Genomic DNA, 24,667 nt, shown 5'->3' with positions numbered 1-24,667 from the left:
ACAAAGCGTGGTCGTTGGCGCGTTGCAGGCCTGGGGGCGGGGTGTGGCCCCCCGGGGCGTGGCCGAGTGCAGCCTCCCGGTGCACACGGTGGTTAAACAAACGCCGGCCCGGAGGGGCGGGGCCGCCTGATCCTTCCGGGAGCGTGCCCGCGGCCAAGCCCCGCCTTCTGACGCACGCCCCGCCCATCTCTCCAGAACGGCTTCGCGGTGGCACAAAGCGCGGTCGCTCACGCGCCGCGGCCTCGGGGCGGAGCTTAGCAGCCCTGCGGGCGTGCCAGGGCGCCGAGCACCGCCTCTCGACGTAGGGTCCTTCTCCCGGCGTGCCGGGGCGGCTTGGCCACCTCACAAAGCCGCGACCGTTCTCGCGGGGTGGGGCCGGCCCCACCCACGTCGTGCTCGCTCTCGCCGGGCTCCCTCAGGCGCCAGCAGGTGGCGCTGCGCCACCGAGCCGGCCCGTGGCGGCGGCGGCGAGGCGGCGCGTGGCCAGCAGGCGGCGCGCTGCCAGGCACGGCCTCGGCCTCGGCCTGCGCGGCGGCGGCGGCGGCGGCGGCCTGGGCCCGGGTGCGGCGGTGGCGGTGGCGGTGGTGGCAGCGGGGCCTGGAGCCGGACCTAAGATGGCAGCGGCGGCGGCGGCGGCTGTGGGGCCGGGTGCGGGGAGCGCGGCGGTGGCTGGCCCGGGCGGCGCGGGGCCCTGCGCGACAGTGTCGGTGTTCCCCGGCGCCCGCCTCCTCACTATCGGCGACGCGAACGGCGAGATCCAGAGGCACGCGGAGCAGCAGGCTCTGCGCCTCGAGGTGCGCGCTGGACCAGACGCGGCGGGCATCGCCCTCTACAGCCGTGAGTGTTGGGGACACCCTGGGGACGGCGGCGCACGAGGCCGGCAGCGAGGGCGCCGGGGGAGGGGGCGGTCTGGGGGGGACTCGGGCAGAGCCAGTGCACGCGGCTCCCTCAGCCGGCGGGCGAGATGGCAGAGAAGGCGTGCGCGGGGACCGAGGAGCCCGAAGAGGGGCGCGGGAAACACTCGGGGACCTGAGATTTGCGGCGGGGGGGCGCGTGGCAGGAAGTGGGGCCCCGAGGATTCAGGGGGATGATAGAGGGAGCGATTGCAGGGTTCTTGAGCGGGTGTGGTTTGTGGATCTCATCTCAGGCGACATCCTCTACACATGCACACGGACATTTGTAAAGTGGCTTTCAGTGTGGAGCACCGGGAATACTGGGTGCCGCCCTTGTGGAGGAGGACTTGGTATGCAGGAATCCCCCCCAACACACCTCGATTGGCAAACTTTAGAACTGGGGACAGAGATAAAGAGTTCCACCCCCATCCCCCCATTGAAACGTGGAAGAGGGGAGGGGAAGGCCGGCTTGCTGGTGAACGGCTTTAGAAGTCAAGAGGTAATGCCACCTCCCTCGCCACGCGCCTCCTGTCTTCTTTTTTAAGGACGTGAGAAGCTGGTGACATTATCAGAAGCTGCTTCAAAAACTGACATGGGGGGGGGGATAAAGGGGGAAATCACAGTGTATTTGCGAAGGGCACCAGCCCCCTCCCCCCAAGCTTTGTAGTCCCACCTTTCATTCTTTCTCTTGTTACTCTTTCTACTGGCGGATTCCTTAGTGGCATTTTGCTATTCTGTTTCATGGTCTTTGTCTCCCAAGGTTTCGTTCATTGATGCTCTTAAGGGGCCACCAAGGAGGACCGGATTGGTTTTGGCCTGTGAGAATTTTTTTCTCCCTCCCTGGTAATGGGATGTTGGGAAGGGAATGTATGTAGCAGTCTGTTCAGATGGCTTCTCCTGTCTTTGCCTTGACTTTGAAAACAGGAGAAAGTAGTGTGTCTGGTGCCCAAAAGTGGGACACCTTTGGGGGCTTGGACAGAGCTGGGGTCTCCTTGAGGACACCAGTGAAAGGGGAATTTCACAGATTAGGAGTTTAGGACTGGTAAGGAAGCGAAGCTCTGCAGGACCCAGACCCCTAAGGAAGACACAGGTACCAGGGCCTACCCTGGAAAGTGTTCTGGGAAGCTGGATGTAGTGTTAGCAGCCTGTGGGCTCAACACTTGGTTAGCTGAAGCAGGACTGAAAGCTTGAGTATAGCTTGGTTGATGTGAGCAGATCCTGTCTCAGTCACCAAGACGAAGTTCTGGGTAGCTTGGTTTGTGAACTTGACAAACTTTTTTTTTTTCTTTTTTTTTTTTTGGATTTTTGAGACAGGGTTTCTCCTTAGCTTTTGGTTCCTGTCCTGGAACTAGCTCTTGTAGACCAGGCTGGCCTTGAACTCACAGAGATCCGCAGGCCTCTGCTGGGATTAAAGGCGTGCGCCACCACCGCCCGGCCTTGACAAACTTTTATAGAATTTATTATATTTACATAATTGTTAGTTTATTCATAATCTCTTACACCCAGTTTCTTTTATTCTTAGCTTATTCCAGGAGAATCTTTACAGTTTGTGTTCTTGTTTTGCTGTAATTATCTAAGTTGCCTGGGGGCTCAGCATGGGTAAGGATCTGGGTTCTGTTCCCAGCTGTGAAGTAAAAATAAAGATGGTTATGGGCTAGGCATACAGCTCTGGTAGAACATTTGCCTAGTAAGTTTGAGGCCTTGGGCTAGATCCTCAGCACCACCAAAGCCCCCGAAACAATCCTGCAGTGCCAGGTGTGGTGGTGCAGGCCTGTATCCCAGCATTTGGGATACTGAAGCAGGAGAAACTCAGTGTTTTGCTTTGTTTTTTGAGACAGGGTTCTTCTTTTCTTTCTTTCTTTTTTTTTTCTTTTTGGTTTTTCACAAAAGGGTTTCTCTGTAGCTTTGGAGCCTGTCCTGGAACTAGCTCTTGTAGACCAGGAAACAGGGTTCTTCTATGTAGTCCTGGCTGTTCTGTATCTAGTTATGTAGACCAGGCTGGCCTTACAGAGGTCTTCCTTCCTCTGCCTCCCAATGCTGGATTAAAGGTGTGTTCTACCATACCTGGCCGTAGGAGGAGTTCAGTTTGAGAGTAGTCTGGCTACAAAGTAAGGTCTTGTCTTCAGAAATTATAATATATACATATATAGGTATATACAAATACCTATAATCCCAGCACACGTGAGGTGGATGAAAGAGGAGCAGTTCAAGCCAGCCTGTGCTACTTGAGAGTCTCTGATTCTCTCCTTCCCCCAAATCACGACAGTGTTGAAAGTTATACAGAATTACACACACACACATACCTACACGGGCATATGTATAAGTAAAAAGTCCTTGTTTCTCAAAATCCTCAGTCCCAGATATATTCTTGGGGCCAGAGAAAAATTTCATCCTCTAGGCCAGTGGTTTTCAACCTTCCTAATGCTGTGACCCTTTAATGCAGTTCCTTATGTTGTAGTGATCCCAACCATTAAATTATTTTGTTGCTACTTCATGACTAATTTTGCTACTGTTTGCCACTGTTATGAATCATAATGTAAATATCTGATATGTGACCCTCAAAGGGGTCATGACCCATGGGATTGAGAACCACTGCTCTGGGCTAAAATGACATTGGGGTGAAGATTTCACCCCATTTTTATTACATATATTTATTTGTGTTTATGTGGTGGTGTCTCATCTCACAGTGAGAATATGAAGATGAGAGGACAACTTGCAGGAGTTGGTTCTCCCTTTCCATTATGTGGGTCCTGGGAATCAAACTCATCAGATTTGATAGCAAGTGCCCTTACTCACTGAGCCATTTTGAGACAATCTTGGGTTTTCCAAGGTGGCCTTGAACTTTGTGCTACTTCTGCTTTCTTCCTCCTGGGCTTATAGATTTGTACCACCATTCCTGAAGTTGGGTTTCAGTTAAACAAGGGTTCTAAAGGCGGGTCAAAACTGAGTGTGTAGATTTCCAATGGTCATTGTAACAAATGACCAGAAGTTTGGTGACTTAGAAAAGTTGGGATATGCTTTCTCATTTCCTGACCACACTCTGCAATCAAGGTGTCTAAAAGGCCACTTTCTCTCTGGCCTGGAGGGAAGAAGAGGCCCTTGTTGCAGGTTCCAGCGACTCCAAGAACTCCTTGGCTTTCTGTAGCCAAACTCTAAGCACCCCTCGCTTGCTGTGGCTTCTCTTTTGTCTCTGTGCTCTTGTTTCCTATTTTTGTTTTTGTTTTATTTTGAGATGGTTTCGTGTAGAGCCTTCTTGGCGCCCCAATGCTTTGGTCAGGCCAGAAGACACTGATTTGTTCATTATGAGCCTGCATGCTCCCAGTCCCCAGGATCTGAATTTGTATATAGACTGTAAGGAGAGTTTGTCAGAATACCAGAAGGATTTTTTTTTTTTAATTTTTGAGACAGGGTTTTGTCAGAGGAGGGGTGGTTTGTTGGTTCCTGGCCACCTAGCTAGCTTAGACCCGAAATAATCACACAGAAAACCATATTATTTAAATCACTGCTTGGCCCATTAGCTTTAGCTTCTTATTGGCTAACTCTTACATATTAATTTAACCCGTCTCCGTTAATCTGTGCATCACCATGTGGCAGTGGCTTATCCACAAAGTTTCAACATGTCTGACTCTGGCAGCGGCTCCATGGTGTCTCCTCCCTTACTGCCTTCCTTGTTCCAGCATTCAGTTCAGTCCTGTCATTGTGCCCCTCCCCTCGCCTACCTAAGTTCTGCCCCATCAGCAGGCCAAGGCAGTTTATTCATTAACTAATAAAAGCAACACATAGACAGAAGGACTTCCCACATCAGGGTTTCTCTGTGTAACAGCTCTGGCTGTTTTGAAATTTGCTCTGTATACCAGGCTGGCCTCAAACTCTCAGAGATCCTCCTGCTTCTGCCTCCCAAGTGCTGGAATTAAAGGCATATGCCACCACTGCCTGGCCAAAAATAATCTTCTTCCAGTGTGTCAAATGTGTAGAGATCTCTGTGGGTCCTCTAAGGGCCCTGAACTAAACTCAGGAGTTGATCAGGTGCAGGTCAGTTATAGAATCTTTAGTTAGCCTTATGACCTGTCTGTGCCTGTTTCCTTACTACCTGCAGCAGCACTTTTCTGCCTGTAGCCTGCTGTCCCTCTGGTGGGTTGAAGGGCTTAAAGAAGAGAAGGGGTTTTGGCAGGGGATTTGTAGCAAGTGTTTGCCAACAGTACATTTCTAAAATTATACGTTCTTTGGTAATTTCACATATGAATACAATGTATTTAGGTCATATCCTCACCCAACAACATTTTTACAGATGTTATTTTTGTTTTATATTTTTGTTACAAATATTTTGAGACAAAGTCTTAATGTTTCTCAAGCTGACTTCAAATATACAATGTATCTGATGACCTTCAATTCCTGATCCTTTTGCTTCCAATCTCTTCAGGGCTCTGAATATAGATATGCAGCAGCACCTTACTGGTTTATGCTATGCTAAGGGTGGAACTCAGAGCTTCTTGTATGGTAGGCAGACATCTACCCACTCAGCCTCAGCCTCAGCAATCGGGGTAGCATGGGAAAGAGTTGGTTTTCTAGTATGCCCCTTATGTTTTATACCTCATGATGGGAGAGATTCTTGGGCCTCCATTTCTGGGTGTCTGTGCCCTTCATTGGAAAATGTGGCAGCTATCTCCAGAAGGCCCCATTCTGGTCCCCTATAGAGTGGCTACCCTTCCCAGCTCTCCTAGCCATTTGAAATCACTCTGATTTTTATCCTAGGGGATTGACCACATGGCAGGCAGCTACTGTATCCAGGTCACTCTCCTTGGCATGGGCTTTCCCATGGCTAGGGGGAAGAGCAGAATTGACTTGCAGTTGCTCAGCCTGGCACCAACCCATCTAGAAATGCCCAGGTCATTTTTCTGTCTTGGCCAGCAAGAATGAGTTTGGATGATATCTGGCTTGCTCCTCAACCCTTTAGAAAGAGATGCCTTGCCCAGACCCTGTCTGATAAGAAAGGGCTGATGTCATTTTGATGAGGTGACATCCAGTGTGGAAAGGCTAGAGGAAACTCCTGTGTAGTAATAAGAACGGCGGCGGGGCTACGACCCCAACACCCCAGCCGCCTGCACGGCTAGCTTATGCTCCGAAATAACAACACACAAACTATTCATTTAATCACTGCTTGGTCCTTTAGCTCTAGCCCTTACTGGCTAATTCTGATATCCTGATCAACCCATCTCTAATAATCTGTGAGCACCGGTCTTACCCGGAAGATTCTAGCATAAGTCCATCTTGGGTTGGAGCTGGGGCATGGTGTCTCTCTGAGGCGTCTGCTCCTGAGAGGAGAGCTGTGGAGTCTCTGAACTTACTTCCTCTTCCTCCCAGCATTCTGTTCTGTTTACTCCTCCTACCTATCTTCTAACCAATGAGGACCAAGCAGTTTCTTTTTATTTAACCAATGACCTTCCTCCATCATTTCCCCTTTTTCGGTTTAAACAAAAAAAAAGGCTTTAACTTTAACATAGCAAAATTACATATAACAAAACAGTTATCAAGTAAAAGTTACAATAATCTTTATCATAACTAAGGAAAACTATAACTAACTATTCTTAACTCCATCAAAGACTCCAGAAAGATACAATACTACATAAGTAAACAAAAAGTAAGCAACTTTTAAAACTCTAGAAATGACAGAGACATCTCACTGCCTGGACAGTCACCCAAAGTTTCTCTGTACCGTTGGGGCATCCATCTTCAGCCTACAGGCCCATAGTTTCCAGCAGACATTTCCACAAAGTAGGAAATTTCAAAGGCAGTCACTATCTGCTTGTCCTGAAGAATGTCTTGCAGACTCTTTCATGAATCAGGAACCCCAAAAGATCATCTCACCTTTAGGCAAGTTCAGTAGTCCTCTCTCTGTGGGTTCTCTGTGTCCAGTTTATGCAATAGTCCAGGCAAGAGCAGTTTCTTGTCCAAATGGCTATCAAACTCCATAAGGTGCCTCTTCGATGCCCATCTTCCTCTTGAAGTAGATTGGTGCTGCCAGGAAGACGTGTCTCATTGTCATGAAAAGTCCTAAGTTATTAAAACATTTAAAATGCCATATCCTATAATCTTTGAAAAATATGAAGAATGCCTATCTAAAATATATCTACGCACATCTAGAAAATATTAACTAACATGACTACAAACTTGACTATTATTTATGATTATCCATCAACAACCTATATTTCCTAATTATACATTACATTTTAATAATGAACTACACAATCACAATACCTTAATCAATATCAGAAATACATATACATATAACAAAATTGACCTTAAAATCCATACCAGTGCAAATTATTCATACCTATTTCATTTCCCCCTTTAAATGTAAAAGAACATTTATAAACAATATTTTGGGAACATGGGCGCAGTTTTTTCACTCCAAACTGCTTCTTGCTGAATGGGGGCGTCGTTAGTTAGGTCTTTCATGGTATAAACTGTGTGCCATGGTCATCTCAGTTAGCAGTTGAGTGAAGTAATTTTTTGAGGGTGTTACAGCAACCTTTCAGGAGGGCGTGGTCTATTATACCAATTTGGAATAGATGCAATCCACAGGGTCTGGTCCTCTGTGGAAACAAAAGAAGACCCTCTCCAAAGCAACATATTCTTAGACCCAAATTCTGAAATCATACCCTCATGATATTCGTTCTGGTTCCACTTGGCAGCCCATATAATGAAATGTCTCTCTGTACTTAGCTCCTTCACAGTCAAAAATTTTAAAGAAAACACAATGTACATAATCCAGACTCTCTGTGAATTTTCCATTTTTACATGGCTTATTTTTCTTTATTTCTTTTAATCTCTTAACTATCTGTACTCTGTCTCTTTAAAGATTTTACCTTTTTTTTAAACCATTAATTTTATTCTCTATATTCTTTTTCTTCTCTCTCCCAAGCCTACATACATTCATCCAACAGTGTGACTCATTTAGTGGTCTGAATCTGTCCTATTGTGAATCTGCAATTTTTTACTATCCAGGAGCACTTTTGATTTGCGCCTTTAAATCACTAGGCGCTTAAGAATCTAAGCTGTGACATTCCTAGGTTAACTTTTTGCTTTTTGAGCGCATATCTTTGACTTGGAATAAACCTGTAGACCAGGCTGTCTTTGCACTCTCAGAGATCCACCTGTCTCTGCCTCCCAGGCATTGGGATTAAAGGTGTTTGCTACTACACCTTGAACTCACAGAGATCTGTTTGTCTCTGCCTTTTAGGCACTGGGATTAAAGGCGTGTGCTACCACACCTTGAAGTCACAGAGGTCTATCTCCCTCTGCCTCCCAAGTGTTGGGATTAAAGGTGTGTACTACCACACACAACAACTCTCTTCCCTTTTTTTGTTTTTTGTTTTAAGAACTTCAACTTTTAGTCTGCATATATTTTTAACACACTTTAAACCATTCAGAAATTTTCTCTGTCTTTGAATCTCTCTTTACTGTATATCTCTCTTTTTCTGACCACATGAGTCTTTAATTTACCAAGCAATTTCGGTAGGACTAAAGCTGTGGCTTTGACAGCTGGATCCAGCCCATTTCTTAGCTTTCCAGCCTCATGGCTAAGGTACTGGCTGTAGCCATGTTTACTGCCAAGGTCCTTGCCAGCAAGTGAGCTTTAGCAGCCTGTGCTTGCAAACCGCATGAACCGCCTTCGTAAAAGAGTCAGAGTTTGCCCTGGTAGGACAGCCCAGAAAGCCGGCATTTAAAACGGCACAGCTTTTTTCCTGCGACGGCTGAAAACCGAAAAGCATGTGTTCAGCTTTTCATCAACACTGTTTAAGTGTTTCGTGGCAGGACCTCTTAATGAGCTGCAGGGTTTTGCAGCTGAAGCTGAGTCAGGAAGCCTCTCTTAGATGATAGTGCTTGCTTGCCTCTAGCAAGCAGAGTAGACCCGAGAAATTGTTGCTATCCAGAAAATAGGCTTTACTCTTTCCCAAGCTTTTTCAGGCTTTCTGTGGATTCACTTGTCCACGTAGGCGCCATTTGTAGTAATAAGAACGGCGGCAGGGCTGCGACCCCAACACCCCAGCCGCCTGCACGGCTAGCTTATGCTCCGAAATAACAACACACAAACTGTATTCATTTAATCACTGCTTGGTCCTTTAGCTCTAGCCCTTACTGGCTAATTCTGATATCCCGATCAACCCATCTCTAATAATCTGTGAGCACCGGTCTTACCGGGAAGATTCTAGCATAAGTCCATCCTGGGTCAGAGCTGGGGCATGGTGTCTCTCTGAGGCGTCTGCTCCTGAGAGGAGAGCTGTGGAGTCTCTGAGCTCACTTCCTCTTCCTCCCAGCATTCTGTTCTGTTTACTCCTCCCACCTATCTTCTAACCAATGAGGACCAAGCAGTTTCCTTTTATTTAACCAATGACCTTCCTCCATCACTCTTGTATTGGTTGTGCTGTACTAAGTTGGTAGAGTGTCTGTCTAAAATAATCTTTTTTTTTTTTTAAGATTTATTTATTATGTACACAGTGTTCAGCCTCCATGTATGCCTGAAGGCCAGAAGAGGGCACCAGATCTCATTACAGATGGTTGTGAGCCACCATGTGGTTGCTGGGAATTGAACTCAGGACCTCCGAAAGAGCAGTCAGTGCTCTTAACCTCTGAGCCATCTCTCCAGCCCTGCATAAAACAGTCTTGCATGACTCCTTTATCAACCAGACTTGCTGCTATTATACACCTCCCAGCACTGGGGAGAATGAAGCAGGAAGATCTGAAGTTCAAGGCCAGCCTGGGCAATTTAGTGAGTTCAAGGTCAGACTTGCGATACCACTAGACTGTACAGTCACAGAATCCAGAATCAGGGGCCATTGTGACTTCCCTCTGCCATCTCTTAAATGTTTGTTATGAACACAAGCAATAGTCTGCCATATTGTCAAGATAGGGTGAAGTTGAAAAGTTAGTAATACCAGAAAGATAATCTTCTGTCACTCGCATATTGCTTATGCTTGTTGCTATTTGTTTTTTCTACTTGCTTTATATAAGGCTATGAGTGAGCTCCTGTTGCTCAACTTAAGTGCTTGACCTTGAGATCAGTCAAGGAAAAGAACAGCCTAAACTGGTACCTGTTGGTAAAATGGAGCCTATGGCCTATTTTTATACAGTCAGAGCTAGAAACATTTTACAGTTTGTAGGGGTTGGGAAAAGTAATCACCAATTCACAAAGAATACTCAGCCAGGACCATCTTGTCCTATAAAACCTGTAGTGTTTACTTGTGGGTTCTTAACAGCAAAAGCCTGGGATGAAAGTATGATGTAAACTGGGCACTAGTGGTGCATACCTTTAATCCCAGCACTCTGGAGGCAGTGGCAGGTGATCTCTAAATTCAAGGTCAGCGGGGGGGGGGGGGGGACTGGGGAGATGGCTCAGCAGTTAAGACCTTCCAAAGGACCTGAGCTTAAATCCCAGCAACCACATGGTGGCTCACAACCATCTGTAATGAGGTCTGGTGCCCTCTTCTGGCCTTCAGGCATACACAGAGACCGAATATTGTATACAGAATAAATAAATGAGTATTTTTAAAAAAATTCAAGGTCAGCATGGTCTACAGAGTGAGTTCCAAGACATCCAGGCTACACAGAGAAACCCTGTCTGAGGAGGGAAGGGAGTGAGAGAGAGACAGAGACAAAGAGACACAGAGAGAGAGACAGAGAGAGAGAGAAATAGTAAGGCTCTATAGGTAGAACACTTGCCTAGGATGCACAAAGCCCTGTGTTCCTTCCCTAGAACCACATAAACATGTGTGTGCAAGCCTAGTAAATTCAAAGTCAGCCTCAGTTACATGTTAAATTTGAGGCCAGCCTATGCTACCTGAGACCCTGTTTCAAAAAAATAAAAAAGGAAATGAATCACCAGCGGGAAATGTGATCTTAGCCAGACTTGAGACAACCCAGACATCTTTTTAGATTTGAAATGTCCCTATAGGTTAGGTCTTAAATAAGGGTATACTTTTCTGGGTGTCATGGGCCAGTTGGCCTTTAGATTATGCCCTTTTGTGTATGTCACTACTGGTCTTTAAAAAGCCTAGTAAGTCCTTTAATCCCAGCACTCGGGAGAGAGAGGCAGGCGGATCTCTGTGAATTCGAGACCAGCCTGGTCTACAAGAGCTAGTTCCAGGACAGGCTCCAAAACCACAGAGAAACCCTGTATCGAAAAACCAAAAAAAATAAAAAATAAAAAGCCTAGTAAGGCTGGGTATGATGACTCACCTCTATAATCCTAGTACTGAGACAGGAAGATTGCTTGAAATTGCAAGCCAGCCGGTGGTAGATAGTAAGTTCTAGGCTAGTGTGGACTACAGTGAGAAACTGTCTTTAAAAATTTTTGGTGGTAGGTGGTGGTGGTTCTGGCGAAATGGCTCAGTGATTAAGAACACTTGTTGCTCTTCCAGAGGACCCAGGTTTGATTCCCAGCACCTACATAACCATTTGTAATTCCAGTTCCAGTGGAGCCAACACTTCCTTCTGACTTGTGGGCACACATAGTACATATATATATATATACACACATGTATACAAAACACTCATACACATAAATAAGTAAATCTAATAAAAAAATGTAAAGCCCTGTGAAGCTGGGAATTGTGGTCCTATTTTGCTTGTTGATCTGCTGAGATGGCCTGTCAGCACTGCCCTACATTGTCTTACTGTGCTGCTGCAGATCAACAGATGGAAGGAAGAGACAGTGTCGTGTGTGTCAGACTCAAAGCGACCTCTTAAACAAGGTGGCATCTCATTTTTCATGCTCTTGTACATAAGTTGTTCAAGGGTTGATGGGGGTTCTGGGCAGAAGCCCCTTAGGACTATCAAGATGGTTCAGCAGATAAGGTGCTTACCATGCAAGCCTGACAACCTGGAACCCATGTAAAGATGGAAGGAGAGCACCAACTCCCCAAAGTTGTATTTTAAGTTCAGAACTTGTGTTCCAGAATAAATGAATTCCACACTGGGCAGTAGGAAGAAGTAACAAAAGGTTAGACCCTAGACCTCCTGGAGGAGGGTTCTTAGTAACTTGCCCTCAGAGTCCTTCAAAACTCAAGTCCAGGCAGACTCCAGTTTTTTTCCTATTCCCATAGTGAAAAGTGCCTGTGGTACTGGGGATGGAGCCCATCTGCACTCTACTAATCTAGTGCTCTACCACTGAGCTACATTTCAGCACTCTTCACTAGGTAGCCCAAGCTGGGCTTGAACTCGAGCTTCCTGCCCCTGCTTTCTATTTAGCTGCTTACAGCTGTGTACTACCACACTTGTTATGCTTCCCCTTTTTCATTTCATATTTGTGTGTGTGTGTGTGAGGGCATGCATGTTATGTGCAGGTACATAAGAATATGTGCTTTTGCCAAGCGGTGGTGGTGCACACCTTTAATCCTAGTACTTAGGAGAAAGAGGCAGACAGATCTCTGAGTTCAAAGCCAGTGTGGTCTACAGAGTGAGTTCCAGGACAGGCTCTAAAGCTACACAGAGAAACCCTGTCTAAAAACAAACAAAAAAGATTGTGTGTATGTAAGGCCAATAAACCTTGAGTGCCATTCCTTGTGTATGTGCGTGGAGGGGACCTTTGGTATCATTCTTCAGGTGCTAGCTTCCTTTGAAGTCAAGGTTGCTCACTGGCCTGGGCTTAAATGAACCATCACACTGTTCTTCTACCTGGTTTCTATGGACCAAATTCAGGATCTTAGATTTACATGGCAAGCACTTTATCAACTAAGGCATGTTCCTAGCTTGTAGTTCTTTTTTTTTTTTTTGGTTTTTCGAGACAGGATTTCTCTGTGGTTTTGGAGCCTGTCCTGGAACTAGCTCTTGTAGACCAGGCTGGTCTCAAACTCACAGAGATCCGCCTGCCTCTGCCTCCCGAGTGCTGGGATTAAAGGCGTGCACCACCACCGCCCCGCTTGTAGTTCTTTTTTGGAAGCAGCATTTCTCATTGGCCTGGAACTTGTTAGGTAGGCTGAGTGCTGGCGCAGGAATACTCCTGTCTGGGATTCCCTAGCATTGGGATTACTGGGACCCACCCACCACCACAGCCAACTTGGTTTTTACTTGGGTTCTGATGGATCAAGCTTGGGGCTTCAGTTTGCATAGTAAGCACTTTAGACACTGAGCCATCTCTCTAGCCACCTTTTCTTTTTCCAAAATGTTTTATAAGGACTAGAGAGTTGGCTTAGCTGTTAAGAGCACTTGTTGCAGCTGGGCGGTGGTGGTGCCCGCCTTTAATCCTACCCCTTGGGGGGCAGAGGCAGGAGGATCACTGTGAGTACAAGGCCAGCCTGGTCTACAAGGGCTAGTTTCAGGACAGGCCCCAAAGCCCCAAAACTACAGAGAAACCTTGTCTTGAAAAACCAAAAAAAAAAAAAAAAAGCAGTTGTTGCAAACCGGGCAGTGGTGGCGTACACCTTCAATCCCAGCACTCAGGAGAATGAGGCAGAGGGCTCTCTGAGTTCGAAGCCAGCCTGGTCTTCAAAGTGAGTTCCAGGACAGAGAAACCCTGTCTTTCTTTCTCTTTTTTCATTTATTTATTTATTATGTATACAATATTCTGTCTGTGTGTATGCCTGCAGGCCAGAAGAGGGCACCAGGCCCCATTATAGATGGTTGTGAGCCACCATGTGGTTGCTGGGAATTGAACTCAGGACCTTTGGAAGAGCAGGCAATGCTCTTAACCTCTGAGCCATCTCTCCAGCCCGAAACCCTGTCTTGATAAACAAAACAACAACAAAAGAGCACTTGTTGCTCTAGTAGAAGACCTAGTTTCGATTCCCAGCTCATAAATGTCCATAACTCCAGTTTCAGGGGATCTGAAACTTACAAAGTGCACCCTACATACATTTACATACATAATATACATATATACATGCTGGCAAAACATGCCTACTAATGAATAAATGTAAAAAGGATTATTTAGTAAAGACTTTATTATTGAGCCAGCATATGGTCTCATGTAGTTGAGGTAAATAGCAAACTGAGGCTGGAGAGGTGGTTTGTGGGTAAGGTGCTTGCTGCCAAGCTTAATGACCTGAGTTGAATCCCTGAGACTCAGATATTGGAAGGAGAGAACTGACTCCTGCAAGTTGTCTTCTGATCTCCACACATGAACCCTGGCACATGGTGGTATGTTCCCCCCATGAGTATATTTCAATTTATTTTTTATGAGTGTTTTGTCTGCATATATATGTATATGCTTCCCATCAGTGCCTGGCACTGGTAGAAGTCAGGAAAGGGTGTCAGTCCCCTGGAACTGTAATTATAAGAGATATTTATTTATATATTACTGAGAAAATTTCTTTTTTTTTTAAAAAAAATGTTTATTTATTTACTTTTTATGTATACAGTGTTCTGTCTGTGTGTATGCCTGCAGGCCAGAAGAGGGCACCAGACCTCATTACAGATGGTTGTGAGCCACCATGTGGTTGCTGGGAATTGAACTCAGGACCTTTGGAAGAGCAGGCAATGCTCTTAACCGCTGAGCCATCTCTCCAGCCCCTACTGAGAAAATTTCAAATCAGACTCTAACTTTGTGCTTCTGAACAGCTGTCCCTAGCCTACATTCAGACCTTGAGTCCACTGAGGTGTGATGCCTTCCTTCTCTTCTACAGCCCTTACCTCTCCAAGCTGCTCTGATTTGGTATTTCCCATAGAGCAGCTCTTTGAACTCAGGTACCCTTTCTTATGTGTGGGTAATGTTTCCTCATTACGCCCAGCCCTTCCCTTTAGGCAGCCAGCTGAGTTTGAGCTCCCTGATAATGGCGATGGTCCCCAGGTTCCTGCCTTCATCCCTCCCCCACACACTTGGGCCATGTCTACACCCAAAGCCCTTAGCCAGTGGTTCTCAGCCTTCCTAATGAATTTAAAACAATTCTTCATGTTGTGGTGACCCCCAACCATAAAGTTATTTTGTTGCTACTTCATAACTGTAATTTTGCTACTCTTATGAATCATAATGTAAATATCTGATATGTGACCCCCAAATGGTCTTGACCCACATGTTGAGAACCAGTCCCCTCAGCTGTGATTTATATATGGAAGGTGTAATTTGGTTTTCCTCCTATTGGACTGTGTACTGTAACCTCCAATAACTTGTATGTTTGCAGAATTTTCCATGAGCTGCCATGTGGGCCTCTTTATAATCTCACTCAGTCACACATTTTTCCGAATGGATGCCTGAGTATGTCATGCAGACATGTCCCCTGTATCCTGTGCCTCAGATTCACTTATGGTCTCAGATCCTGGTGAGATTGTGAATGGCAAGCGCTGAGCTTGGGCTTCCACATGGGTACCTAGACCAGGAGAACAGGCAGAGTGTTTGCCTAGGATATGACTCTACTAGGTTTAGCAACTGGGGATGGATTGCTCAGGAGACACTGTGGCAGGTGCAGTTGCTGCCCAGGGCATCCACTCTGTATCTGGGGTCTGCTGGAGAACCCAGGAAACAAGACTCGCAGGACATGGGTTGAGTTTGGGAAGAACCCTGGCCTGTGCAGAGCCTCTCAAGATTTTGTTTGTTTTTATTGCAGTGCTGGGGTGGAGCTCAAGATCTTGTACACACAGGTGTAGCCAAGTATTATACAGTGAGCTGCATCCCCAGTCCATGTTGCTGGGCTCCAAGACTGAAGTATACTGAGGTATGATGTCAGAAGTCAGTGGCTATGACCATAGGCCATTCTGTGAGCTTCACTTACCCTCGCACTTGGAGAGATGGATGACACCTGCACCTCTCAGGGCTGGTGTGGAGACAGGAATTCATTTAAGAATTTGGCCTAAGAACCTCACATCCACATCTCTGTAGCTGGTTTGCTGTTCCTGTGAGCTCCTGGGCAGACCCTCTAGCAGGCTTTGAGAGTAAGGGCTGATCAGGCTTGAGTTAGGGCTCAGGTATGGGGAAAGGGAGAGACTTTAAAAGGCAACAGAGGCCACCAGCCCCAGAGGCTACCACAGAGTCTTAGGCTTCTAGAGGGTGGGATAATGGTATTCCTAGCACCTACTTTCCACTAGCAGAAAACCACTGCTCTGGGTACCTTGGGGATTTTAAGATATCTGAGGTTCCATACTTAATAAATCAATAGTCACTTAAGCCTGCTTATTCCAGCCTGGGGCTAGAGCTGAGCGGTAAGGTTTCTACCTGGCATACTCAAGGTCCTGGCTCCTGTTCCCAGCACTGCAACAAACAAGTAAATTCAATCTTGCTTGTTCAGAGATTGGAGATCGCTCAGGAGTCCCTTTCTAAAATTGGAGGGAGGCTGGTCACTGGGCCTCTGCTAGAGAAGCTTTACAGAAACCTGGAGTTAGTTAGCCCATGGCACAGTGGAACTCTGGGCTCACTATCAGGTCTTTCCTTGTCATGATATTTTCACTGTTTCTTTGACTGTGCTTCTACAAAATGGAATTTGCACATTTTCATTAGAAGGCAAGCTGACAAGAGTCAAGTATTAGGGTAGAGTTTAACCCAGGAGGCTCCATTAACCTGCATTGGAAGCGAGGTTCTAGGTTGGGTCTAGCCAAGGGCAGCAGGGAGGGCAGAAGCTTTTATTGTAAGAGTGACCTGCATGAAGAAATGGGGTGGGGGAGGGCTCAGATTACTGCCCCTCTGTCCTCAGGATGAAGGGCTGCACTGGGCCTCGGACTCCTTGAATCTCAGCGTCTTTTTGATGGGCAGGGCCAGCTGACTGAAGGTGGCTTTGGCCAGGGTGGACATTGTTTACAGACTCACAACCCTGTAAAGTCACATGCAGCCCCCATCTAGTAGACTCCTGTCTTTAGAAGCAGAGAGGATGTGGACAACAACCTATCCCGCCGCCTGTCCTTGACAGGAATAGGGCCCAAGAGACACCTAGGAGGACGACAGCCAAAGGGCTAAGAGGGAAAGCCTAGCCTAGCTGTAGAGCTGGGAGGTCAGCAAGGCGGTCTGGAGTGGGCAGCATTGCCTCAGTTGTCTAGCATGCTGGGGTTCCTGTCACAGCAGGCTAGGAGGTCCTGCCTGGCAAGTTACCCCTCTGTCCTGACTTGGAGCCAGAAGCTGCTGAGAACTTGAGTGGCAGTCATGACCTTGTGACCTTGGCTAAGTGAATGAGTTTTTAAATCCTCCAGTAATATGAAGGACTTCTGAGACCCTCGCTAATCCAGTCAGTGAATAATGGTCATAAGCCCACCATGTGTTCCCATGGTGTTTGCCCTAAGACCTGCCCCTTTTAAAGAACTGCTTGAATAGCTTCAGGATCCAAGTTCCTGGGTCTCTCAGGATCCTTCCGGGCTTGCCTACTTAACACTGGTACCTGTCCTGAGCTTAGAAGCCAAGAGAGCTTTTTATTTGGTTTTGTTTTTTGTTCTTGTTTTGTTTTTTTGAGACAGGGTTTCTCTGTGTGATTCTGCTGTTCTTGAACTCTGCCTCCCCAAGTGTTGGGATTGAACTGTAGCTAAGGATGACCTTGAAGTGCTGATTGTCTCACTTTGCGTCCTGAGTACTAGAATGGCAGGCATGAGCCACCATGACAGTTTTTTGGGTGCTGGAGACTGAACCCAGGGCATCATGTATGCTAGGAAGCACTCTGCCAACTGAGCTATATCTCTGATTCCTTGTATGTGTGTGGAATCCAGAGGTTGGCTCTGGGTGTCATTACTTTCCACTTTAGTTACTGAGACTAGTCTCTTCATTGTACTAAAGTTCACTGATTTCTCTAATCTAGCTAGCCAGCTCACCCCAGGGATCCCATCTCCGCATCCTAGGACTGGGATTACAGATGGGCTTTGGGATCCTTAGTTCCTCCATGACAAATGCTTTACTCCCTGAGCCCCCTATCCTCATGAATTTTTTTTCCCCCTGAGACAGGGTTTCTTGGTGTAACAACCTTGTCTATCTTGGAACTCACCTTATAGACCAGGCTGGCCTTGAACTCAAGAAATGCTCCTTCCTCTGCCTCCTGAGTGCTGGATTAAAGGCGTACAAAACCACCGCCTCTTTAATTTTTAATTTTTTGAGGCATATTCGCACTTTGTAGCCCATACTGATCTGAACTTGTAGCAGTCCTGCTCAGCTTCTTAGGATCACATGTGTGTGCTGCCAAATCTGCCCCCGTGAGCAGTTTTATGAAAGAAAATGAGACCAGACTTCACAGTAGCCAGAAGAGGAAGAGCCTGGAGGTTCTGGAAGACCTTTTGTGTCTTCTATATGTTCATTGGATCATTCTTTATTTCATGGCTGTTGAATCAACACCATAAGGTTGCCTGGGCCCTGGGTATTGAATTTGGTGTATTTGACAGTTGTGGGTATTCAGTACCTGTGTAACTTGCTGCCCAAGATCATCCAGTGAGCCTGACCCTACAGCAAGCTTGTCTCTCTGCTTTGGAAGTTTTTGTTGGGACAAGCAGCCCCTCCTTTTCAGCCACCTTCTGCTTGTCCTCTGCTTCAAGGATACCCATTCTTGGAAATAAGCTCAAATTATTTTTCTGGGCTGTACTCCTTGTACTCAGCCTGAGAGCCTCCTCCCCTGCACCCATGTTTTTGTCTACCTCTTTAAAGCCATTCGTTATCCATATTTTGGCAAGACATATCAAAACTGTTTACTTTCAGTGCTATTGGCTGTTGCTTCAGCTAATTAAGTTCCCCAAGGTGGGACTCATTTCCGTTGTATAGATGCACATGGCAGTGCAGAATGGTTTGGGTTCTAGAACCTTACGCATCAGCACAGACGGGATGAGACTGAGGGTGCTGCCTAATACCCCTAGTGGATTAGTGCTAACAAAAGAGCATGCTGTTTTTATGGAGATAAAGGCAGATGCAGGAGGCTGAGTGTGGTGTCACTCTCGCACTCCTTTATTCCCCGCACTTGGAAGGCAGAGGCAGGTGGATCCCTGTGAGTTCGAAGCCAACCTGGTCTACAAAGCAAGTTCCAGGACAGCCAAGGCTGTTATACAGAGAAACTCTGTCTTGAACTTCTGCCCCAAACAAAAGACAGATTTGGGGGCCGGGGAGGTGCCTTACAGACCCAGGAGGAGCTGGAAAGGGAGATGGAGGGTCCTTCTGGACTTGTCATGTGCCCTTGAGGGACACTTGCCCACTCCTCAGTCTGGGTAGGTTGGCAGTATATACATGCTTGTGCCCCTCTTATTGATGCATCCATGCATCCAGGCCCTAATGTGAAGTGTAGCCATCGTGCCTGACTGGTCATGTGCCTCACTGAAATCCATCTTTTTTTTTTTTTTTTTTTTTGAGACAGGGTTTCTCTGTGGCTTTGGAGCCTGTCCTGGAACTAGCTCTGTAGACCAGGCTGGTCTCGAACTCACAGAGATCCACCTGCCTCTGCCTCCCAAGTGCTGGGATTAAAGGCGTGCGCCACCACCGCCCGGCTGAAATCCATCTATTTTGTTGTTGTTGTTTTAAAATTGTGTACATCTGGTGATGGTGGTGTATGTAGGTAGGTCAGAGAACTACCTCAGGTGTTGACCCCCACCATCCACCTATTTTGAGGCAGGGTCTCTTATTTGCAGCCACCCGAGAGTGGCTGGCTTGTGAGCTTCTGGGGATTCTCCCATCTCCACCTCCCATTTCTGTTGGGAGCACTCGGATTACAGTTTTACAGCTGGGTACACTTGTGTCCAACCTTACATGAATTCTGGAGATTCAAACTCAGGTCCTCACACTTGTACAGCTAACGCTTTACTTACTCAACTGACTCCCCAGCCTCACTGACGTGTGTGCGTGTTCGTTCAAGTGTATGTACCTGTAAGCACATATACAGAAGAGAAAGAACATCAAGAGATGTTCCTCTATTGCTGTCCACATTATTTTTATTTTTGAGACAGGGTCTGTCACTTAACTTGAAGCTTATGGATTCTGTCACATGGCTAGTCAGTGAGTATCAGGAATTCACTTATCTCTGCTTGCCAGTTTTGGGGTTACAGGTATTCATTGCCATACCTAGCTCTTATCTAGGCATTAGAGATTTGAATTCAGGTGGTCTTGCTTTATCAGCAGACTCACTGGGCCATTTTCTCAGTCCCTATTGATTGCCTCTCACCGTCTGAACATCCTGGAAGAGGGAGTCCCAGTAGATACAGCTCTCCTCTCCTTGTTTTTAAAAATGCACAAAAAAAAAAAAATGCACAAGGTGAATGACAGCTGTTTTGGTTCCACAGCCTGCATTTAGTCACCAGGCCTATAGCTCTAATGCTGCTCACCTCCCCACTTCCTTTCATTCCTCAAGTTCACTTATGTCTCTGACTTGGAGAAGTTCTCCCCTGAGATCTCCGTCCTAGTTCTGCATCACTGACTGGCCAAGGCAGAATGTTCCAGAGTTCCTCAAGCGAGGCACCTCTCTTGGCTGCATTACTGTGGTCCACTGCCACTACAAGCAACAGTGGCCTACCTCTAGCTTGCACAACCTTTGGAGCCATATCTGGAGAGTCAGCCCTTGAGCCTGAATGGGATGTATAACTTCTAACTCAAACATCCTGTGCTCCTGGAGTCCTCAAGGGCCCAATGGAGGCCTTTCTCGCTGCCCTACAGCTCCAGGACATCCTGTTTCTCTCAGAAACAGGGTGCTTTAGCCTGCAGTTGATGGGAACTGCCCTTCCCCCACCTGATTCACACCTTTGTGAGGTGGATTGTGGAGCTTCCTGCCTCTGGCAGTTTAATGTCTGAGCCACCACCCCTGCATGTTGAGGTCCCTCCACAACTGCTCTTCCACATGCTTCATCCTACCCCAGCTTCCAGGCCTCTTAAAATATCCTGTCTACTAAAGGCCTCAGGGGTTCTGTAATACATCTGCCACTTTATGCTAATGAAGGGAGTCAGCCCTGGGGGCTTTATTGAACCGGCTGAAAACACTACTGTAGAGCCCCACCTAAATTCCTCCAGAGGCTTGGCTGTAGGCTCAGCCTTTAAACTCCCCCCCCCCCCCCATAAGGAATTGGGCATAGCTTGTCAGTAGAGCAGCTTGCCTAGCCAGCACGCACAGAAACTTAGGCAGCATCTACACATTCCCTCCCAAGAGATTACAAGTGGTATATGAAACTGATTCCTGTGTCAGCTCTTTGACTATAAGGGCCTTCCAGGTAAACTAGGTCTAGGAGTCATCCTTTGGTTGATAAATTGGAAACTATTTTGAGCGGGTGGAGACACACCTATGCTATGCTTACTATTGCTGTGCCTAGGATTTTCTCTGAGGGCCCTCTTCTCCACTGATTGTCTCTGCCCCTTGCTGAGATGGGTGCTTTGTGTTAACCCCACCCTTCAGTGTACCCACAGGTACAGGGTGTGTTCATCCTCATGACAACAGAGATAAATTAATGTGCCCTTGGCCCTAAGACAAGGAGACCCCAGGGATGGAACCCGAGCTCCAAGTTTGACAAAGGAGCATAATAGAAGTGAGAAATTCAGTTCTGAGGGCATAAGAAACACAGCTTTTCAAATTAGGAGAGGCTAGCAGACTATGTACACTTAACACCAAACATTTTGTATTGGAAATCTGGGCTGTGACTGGTTTGATTTTTCTAGACAATTAAAGTTTAAGTTTACTCTGATTGACTCCAGATCTACTCTGGCATTTGGTCATCCTGGCCAGGGGCGGAGGGCAGCTTTCCCAGGTAACAGCTGCCTGGAATGCAGCCTAGAGCTGGACTGCCTGGGGCAACTTGACCTGGTGCTGCTCAGCCTGCCCCACCTCTATCACTCACTCTGGTGAGTGCTGTTGGCTCTAGGAGAACTATGCATGGAGGAATAAAACTGGCTTGTGCCCCTGACCTCCCCAATACATCGGGATCCAGAGTCAGGCCTCCTAGCAGCCAACACTGTATGTCTGGTTATCTTCTGTGTACAGGATAGAAGTTCTATCAACTCAGGAGGGTGTGTCATGAAAAGCCAGACCAATCTTTCCTGTGCACTGTGCCTTTGCTTGGGTCATTCACCCAGGAATACAGACAAATTTATGTCCCATTTGTCTACTCTTCTGTAATGTATGTTCCTCTAGGCACACGTCTCTGTAGCTCTGGCTCTGGCCCTGGTCCTGGTCAAGCTGGAGAAGCGTTCACTGTCCTGTGTACATAGAGCTGTGTGGAAGGTTGGCCTGAAAGGTATTCCCTTACCTGGGGCAGCCACAGTGCTTGTTGGAATTGTGTTTCCACACTAGCCCCTCCTACTCCCTTCATCTCTGCCCCTTCTCTTTCTTATACCCTATTCTGCATGTGGCTTGGTGTGTGTGTTGCCCTGTGTGTGCAAAGGCCAGAGTATGACCTCTAGTGATGTTCCTCCTCAGGTGTCATCCACTTTCTTTTGTTAAAAAATAATAATAGCCTGGCGGTGGTGGTGCACGCCTTTAATCCCAGCACTCAGGAGGCAGAGGCAGGCGGATCTCTGTGAGTTTGAGGCCAGCCTGGTCTAGATGAGCTAGTTCCAGGACAGGAACCAAAAAGCTACGGAGAAACCCTGTCTCGAAAATCAAAAATAAAATAAAATAAATAAAAAATAATAATAATCATTGTGTTTACATACCCATGTTGTAGATAATCTATGCCATGGTATGCATGTGGAGGTCAGAGGACAGCTTTGTGATTTCATTTCTCTACTAAAATTTTTTCATTTACTGAATGTCTGCCTCCCTAGCAGTGGGATTGCAAATGTGTACTACCATACCTGTTTATTTATTTTTATTTTAGGGCTAGAGAGATGGCTCAGTGGTTAAGAGCTCAGCCTGCTCTTCTAAAGGTCCTGAGTTCAATTCCCAACAACCACATGGTGGCTCACAACCATCTGTAATGAGATCTGGTGCCCTCTTGCAGGCAAAATACTGTATACACAATAAATAAATCTTTAAAAAATATATTTTTATTTTACATGCCTGTATGCATGTCTGTGTAAAGGTGGACCCCCAGAACTGGAGTTACCGACAGTTGTGAGCTGCCATGTGAGTGCTAGAAATTGAACCAGGGTTCTCTGGAAGAACAACTGAGCTATCTCATCAGCCCCATGTTTTTTGTTTTGCCAAAAAAGATTTTTATGTTTATGAGTGATTTGCCTGCATGTTTGTTTACCACATGTGTGCAGTGCCCATGAAGTGGATACCTGGGAACTAGAGTTATACTCAGTTATGCAGTGTAGGTGCTAGGAATTAAAACCCAATCCTCAGAAAGAACAGCCAGTGCTCTTTTTTTTTTTTTAAGATTTATTTATTATGTACACAGTGTTCAGCCTCCATGCCTGCAGGCCAGAAGAGGGCACCAGATCTCATTATAGATGGTTGTGAGCCATCACGTGGTTGCTGGGAATTGAACTTAGGACCTCTGGAAGAGTAGTCCATGCTCTTAACCTCTGAGCCATCTTTCCAGCCCCCAGCCAGTGCTCTTAACTGCTGAGTTATCTCTCTAATCCACAATTGTGCTTTAATATGGGTTCTGGTTTTGAACTCAGGTCTTTGTGCTTTCACGACAGACACGGCTCAAACTCAGATCCACCTTTATTTGGAGTACTGGGATTAAAGGCATGCACTACCACAGGTCAAAAATCTACTTCTTAATTGGACATGGTGGTGCACATCTTTAATTCAAGCCCTCAGGAGGCAGAGGCAGACTGATTTCTGTGAGTTTGAGGCTAACCTGGTCTACAAGAGCAAGTTCTAGAACAGACAGGACAATATAGAAGAAAAACCCTGTCTTGAAAAACAAAAAAACTACTTTTTAATTGGCCATTCATTTGTTCATTTAAGTAGTAGGTATTAGCTTTTGTGTTCAGAACTTTATTATTACTGTATCTGAGGATGGCTTTGTGCTTGTTTGCAGGTAGAACTGTGTAGGATAAGGAAGGCAAAGGAAGTTCCCTGGTCTGGGGACCTGAGAAGAGAGCCAGTGCTTCACCTGGCCAGGGCAGAAGAACCCAGGGTGACCTCATAGTCCTCAGATGGCCCAGGGCAGGCAGACTGGCTGCAGCCACTTCCCAGTTTCTCTGAGAACATCAGATCATCTTGCCTTAGGTTATAACAAGAGAAAGATCTGGCTGAGCTCATGGGCCAACTCTCTCCATAACAGTGGGTGATCTGCACTGGTGACAGCCATCATGACTATTAAACACTTCCACCTCCATCACACAGCAGAGAAGGGCTTTCACCCCTTTATCTGCTTCACAGATGTACTATGAACATCTTGCTTTCAATACCACCCTCCATGGGCTGCCTAGCCTCTTCTGGGAGGTTCTATCATATCAGTCTTCCTACCCTGGGAAAGTTAGGCACTCTCTTAGACAAATGAGGGAACCAAGACCCAGGGTTGCAGCTGAACAGTAGCCCTCCTATATCAGAACTCATTTTAGCCCCTTCTCAGCTGGGAGGCTGGCTCCACAGTGATCTAGCCACATAAGATAAAGGAGAAACCTTTGATGGCCAGTGGTTTGGAGGCAAAGTTACTGCAGGGGTTGGAGGTGGGAGGCCGTGGAACAGCGGTGTTAGTTTGTTTTGTGGTTGTTTTTTGTTTGTTTGTTTGTTTGTTTTGGATTTTTTTCGAGACAGGGTCTCTCTGTAGCTTGGGGCCTGTCCTGGAACTAGCTCTTGTAGACCAGGCTGGCCTTGAACTCACAAAGATCCACCTGCCTCTACCTCTGGGATTAAAGACGTGCGACACCACCTCTCGGCAACAGGGGTGTTTGTAAGACAGTTTACACCCCATCCTTGTGCATCAGCCTGTCTCCTTCCTCCCAGCACTCACCATTTCTGCGTTCTTGTCTTCTCACTGGCTGCCTCTCACCCCCGACAGTTCTCAGCATGTGAAACAAG

The 24,667-nt window shown here is 46.7% G+C and overlaps 1 protein-coding gene across 3 annotated transcripts in view; it reads left to right on the top strand.

Moving 5' to 3' along the window:
• The first annotated feature begins 553 nt into the window (after positions 1-553).
• Carm1 (coactivator associated arginine methyltransferase 1) overlaps positions 554-24,667 on the top strand; it is a 52,311-nt gene continuing 28,197 nt past the window's right edge. For all 3 annotated transcript variants that reach the window (XM_075966620.1, XM_075966619.1, XM_075966618.1), the window contains exon 1: positions 554-837. In XM_075966620.1, coding sequence (XP_075822735.1) covers positions 615-837 — 223 coding nt within the window. In that variant the 5' untranslated portion in view covers positions 554-614. The remainder of the gene's footprint in view (positions 838-24,667) is intronic.

Source organism: Microtus pennsylvanicus, chromosome 3, assembly GCF_037038515.1.
Source record: "Microtus pennsylvanicus isolate mMicPen1 chromosome 3, mMicPen1.hap1, whole genome shotgun sequence".
Lineage (NCBI taxonomy): Eukaryota > Metazoa > Chordata > Mammalia > Rodentia > Cricetidae > Microtus > Microtus pennsylvanicus.
Note: the sequence above shows the minus strand (reverse complement) of the source record. Positions and strands in the feature narration are given on the sequence as shown.